Genomic DNA, 2,458 nt, shown 5'->3' on the forward strand with positions numbered 1-2,458 from the left:
GCTCAATTCTTCTGACAGGATAGTTTTATTTTTTATAGCAAAATATCTCAGCATTCACTGGTGCGTCCAGGTCGCACTCAATCACCATTATATGTTTGGTCTAAAACGCCAAAACTGTTCATTTTTTGCCACAGGACAGCAAATGTGAGTAAATTCTCACGTTTGTAGGACTATGATATGAAGAGTGTGCAAAGTAACATATTTTTGCAACAGTTTGAAAGTGAATAGCACATAACAGGCACAATACCAGTATAAACATGAATATCTATTGGTAGCCTACAATATGCGTCACATGACTAAACTTACATCATTGTTTTTAAATACCTCAGTTTTGACAGGCCACACTTCAACACAAAAACTAAACACTTTGGAGAGCGTTTTCAAAAAGCTTCCTTTTCATTAATAAAAACGCCGTCTCAGTGCGGACGGAAGGCCAAAACGGAGAGAAAAAGATGCGTTTTCAAACGAAAACGTATTAGTGTGTAAAAGACCTAAAACAATTATTCATTGTCTTCACTTGCAATATATGACTTTATTCATGTAATATGCATGGAAAACTATGTATGACATTCAAGTAAGAATTGCAAGCATCTACATAACAAACATTTATATTGTTTGATATTGACACAGGTTTAATAACAAATGAAAGAACAATTATACAAAGCAGTGCGTGGAAATGGTACATTTGAAGGATTTTTGTAAGCTATTTTAAAACTTTTGACACTCTTGATTGTTTCATACTTAGACAAAATTGATTTATTTTGGTTTATTTTGGTCTTGCCAAGCTTTGATTATTTGTTTTTAATTTATATGTTTTTTTTTTTTGTTTTTTTTTTCACAGATTCAGGAAAGATTGACTGTTTTATCTAAACAACCCCTGAAACTTCACATAGTAAAAAGAAGGTGTCCACTGAAGGTGTTCCGTCTGTTCCCATCTGTGTAGATACGACGGTTCTCCATGAGCTGAAGATTTATCCGGTCCCCTTCTTCCAGCAGAAGGCAGACAGCGTTGGACGCAGTGTCCTCTGTGTCTTGCCCGGGAGGGTTATCTGTTGCTGTGACCACATGATGGCCATTCTTTAGCATTCTCAAACCGGTCGACATGGCGTGGGGATTGAAGAGCACAAAGTTGAAGTAATACACTCCTTTTACTGGTGCAGTGAAGATTCCTGTTGATAACAGTAGAAACTTGGGTTCTTAAAATAGTTTATAAATCACCTGATAAGATTTTACAGCATCATGTTTAGAATTTCTTTGAGCAATATCATGATTACCTGTGTTTGTGTCGTAAGCATTTCCAATGTTAGTTAATGCATTTTCATACACAAGAGTGATTGCATTTGCATAAGGGCCAATGAACTTGTGGGCATTCCCTAAAGCTGACAGCGTGGCTGAAAATGCTACTTTCACCCTTTCTGAAAAAAAAGAGGGGAGAAGAAAATGAACAGGCAAGCGAAAAGAAATAACCTTCAGATATCTTTTAATTTCATAGATGTGATGCTGTTTCTTGTTGGAACTTGTTTCAGGGCCCTAAAGGTCAAAATAAAGGCAAAGGGGCTTAATTGTTTATTATTTAGCCAAAACACTTGTCTTTTCCTCACACTTTTTCAGCTTTGTAGTCAGTGCTACATTGATGACAAAACATTAAAAAAGTGTTCAGTGCATACATGGACAGAAAATGAGAGCTGCACAAATATAGATTCACCTTCTTAACCTTTGTCAACCTAGCAGTTTAAACAGATTGCATCACAGTATGAGCAATATGGTCTTATGAATATGCAAATTATTGCATTTCATTTTACGCTGAGACTACCATGTCATGTATGTAGTGTCCCATCATGTTACCTTTGTTTTCTGTTCTTAGTCGCTCCATTTCAATCTCCATAGATTTCATTTTTGTTTCCATGGTCTTCATTTTCTCCAGTTCAATCTCCATAGATTTCATTTTTGTTTCCATGGTCTTTATTTTCCCCAGTTCTTCAAGGATGTTTATGTTTACAGAAAGTACATCATCTCCTGATATAGCCCACACATTGAGAATTAAAACTGTTACACAAATCAACATGATTGTGCTCTTGGTTTCCAGCAATGCACTGAATCAACTGAATTATCATTCTCTTATAGTCTAAAAATCAACTTGCGTAATTGTTTTATATTGTCCAATAGACTTTGGACTCAAAAAACATTCCTGGTTACAACTCTAACCTTTGTTCGTAGCAATTCATAATGCAATAGCTGCACATAATGTAATAAGTATTACATTATTATTGTAATAAAATGTTCATGTAATAATTTTCTCAAAATGTAATAAAATCTTAAACTCATAATGTAATACAATTTTTACATTATGAAAAAATTATTAACTTATAAACTCACTAATGTCACTATTTGAGTCTGTTCATGTCTGTGTTTCTAGGTCGGTTATCAGTTTGTTTAATTAGTTCAGTTCTCTCACTTT

The 2,458-nt window shown here is 34.5% G+C and overlaps 1 protein-coding gene across 1 annotated transcript; it reads right to left on the reverse strand.

Moving 5' to 3' along the window:
* Window positions 1-514: 514 nt before the first annotated feature.
* Window positions 515-2,080, reverse strand: LOC307161362 (cerebellin-2-like). Its single transcript, XM_079876012.1, has 3 exons — window positions 1,846-2,080; window positions 1,275-1,415; window positions 515-1,169 (listed from the first exon to the last, which is right to left on the reverse strand). The coding sequence occupies exons 1-3, from the start codon at window positions 2,063-2,065 to the stop codon at window positions 886-888; spliced, it is 645 nt and encodes a 214-aa protein (XP_079732138.1). The 5' UTR covers window positions 2,066-2,080; the 3' UTR covers window positions 515-885.
* Window positions 2,081-2,458: the final 378 nt, after the last annotated feature.

Source organism: Squalius cephalus (genome assembly GCF_949319135.1).
Source record: "Squalius cephalus genome assembly, chromosome: 7".
Lineage (NCBI taxonomy): Eukaryota > Metazoa > Chordata > Actinopteri > Cypriniformes > Leuciscidae > Squalius > Squalius cephalus.